The 1,869-nt window shown below is 48.3% G+C and overlaps 1 protein-coding gene across 1 annotated transcript in view; it reads right to left on the bottom strand.

Annotated features, from left to right (window-relative positions):
* The window catches only part of IL21R (interleukin 21 receptor), a 12,713-nt gene that overhangs the window by 5,726 nt on the left and 5,118 nt on the right, over nt 1-1,869 (bottom strand). The window contains exons 4-5 of the mRNA XM_009320508.1: nt 1,214-1,365; nt 617-794 (exon numbers count right to left, since the gene is read on the bottom strand). Of these exons, the coding sequence (XP_009318783.1) occupies nt 617-794; nt 1,214-1,365 (330 nt within the window). The remainder of the gene's footprint in view (nt 1-616; nt 795-1,213; nt 1,366-1,869) is intronic.

The following is a 1,869-nucleotide window of genomic DNA, read 5'->3' as shown; positions in this document are numbered from 1 at the left end:
CATTGACCACAGTCATCCTGCCCTACTCTATTTGAACAAAGACTCCCTATTTTTGTTGCCTCTGTTCCACCATGACAAGCACTGGTGTATTTCTGTGCATAAGGTATGTGTACTCCTGGTGGAGTGGCGGCTACCAAATGAAACAGCCATGCCCAGTATGACCAAACATCAGAGTCCAGCCACAGAACTTCACGCTGAGAGCATGCTCCCCTCTCCCCTCAGCTGAAGGCAATACTAAGCCTCAGTAGTGGAAGCACCTCTACTAGATCTCCCCCATTTCTGAAAGCTGCAGGCAGGAGCCTGGACATTTGACACTGGAAAGGAAGCTGGAGGCTGCACTCCTGCTGTGGCACCCAAACCTACAGCCAACCCCACCAAACCCTCTTCCCATGGGCCATGCTGTAAGGTGAGCTTTGCAGCACAGTGAGAAGGTCCATTCAGACAGCACATATCAGCCTAGGCCTGGGGTTCATGTACTCAAGTAAGCAAGCCAAACATGCTTGTCTTTACTAGATTATTTAGAATTTGTTCTAATTAACTAGATTTGATTAGAGTTCTAGAAGCATTCTCTGACATCGGACCAACTGGAAGGGCAAGGAGAGCTGGTAGTATGTACCGGCAGGGCTGGTTTTCAATGTCAGCAGAGGACTCCATTCACTCCAAAATCCATGGTAGCCAGTGTCTTCCCGGGGTCTGGCTCTCACTTGGAACTCATACTCAGTGTTCACCTGGAGTTCCCATGGCAGGATCACCAGTGTCCGTTTATCTTCATGGACAGCTTTAGTCTTCTGAGTCTGTGAATGATTAAATACCAAAACACTCAGGGCTGGAGTAACTGCTCCCACCTTACTCTCACTGCTGCACAGTGAGGAGCCCTGCAAAGTAATCTCCTCTGCTTTCATGTTGTTTCTGCAAGGCCATGCTCTGGGTGGTCAATAGCTGCATGGGGCCCTGGAGGATCCTTCCATGCAGGACAACATGAGAAGCAAATGAACTATCAGCCTTCCCCACAGGGTCTAGTACTTCTCAAACAGCTTCTGCTTCTCGATTTTTTTTTTTTTTCCAGTTTTGCCTGTTAGTCTAGCCAAGCAAAGAGAGACCTTTTCCAAACCATGAAAAAAAACCCTTCTCCCACACCAGTGGTCCTATCCTGGTTGTGCTGGCCTCCTCTTTGCTGGTACATCCTACCTGATGGTAAACTGACATCACTTACCTCCCAGGTGTCGGTCCTTCTTTTATAACGCAGCTGATATTCCAGCTCCTCATTCAAGAAGTAGAAAGGAGAGTTCTGGTAGATGGTTTCCCAAGAAATATTGTAACCCTCTGAGAACACAGCAGTCAGATTGAACGGTGGCTGTGGTTTAACTGGAAGACAGGATGGTGTTACCCTTCATAACATTACTGCAGACAAGAGGTGGCCCAGCATGGTGTCAGCAATGCCGAGCAAGTAGGGAGCAAGACTGCCCTGGCAGGGGTGGTACCTCCTACATAGGACAACATCCACAACATTTCTGCCTCTCAGGCTCAGCAGTTCTGAGCCATGCACAGAACCTCACACCTCAGCAGCATAGTGAAGTCTGGCCCACATTTCTCTGAATATGCCTTCTGCCTGACTCTGAACGTCCTCATCACCGAAGGAGAAGATAAACACAAGGGGCTAATACCTCCTGGGAGATGTAAAGAGTAGAGCACCTTGTTCTTCTCATGACATAGAGGACTCCGTGTAGTCATGGTCACTTGCAAAGTTAGGGAAATACCCCTCAATGTAACAGATATCAGGAAAAACTGAGGCTAGTGGACACTGCATAAACCCAGTGGAAATCCCCATGTTGTAAGTGCCTAGAAAGGCAAGCTTTTGTGTCACCTGCA

Source organism: Pygoscelis adeliae, unplaced genomic scaffold (assembly GCF_000699105.1).
Source record: "Pygoscelis adeliae isolate BGI_AS28 unplaced genomic scaffold, ASM69910v1 Scaffold173, whole genome shotgun sequence".
Lineage (NCBI taxonomy): Eukaryota > Metazoa > Chordata > Aves > Sphenisciformes > Spheniscidae > Pygoscelis > Pygoscelis adeliae.
Note: the sequence above shows the minus strand (reverse complement) of the source record. Positions and strands in the feature narration are given on the sequence as shown.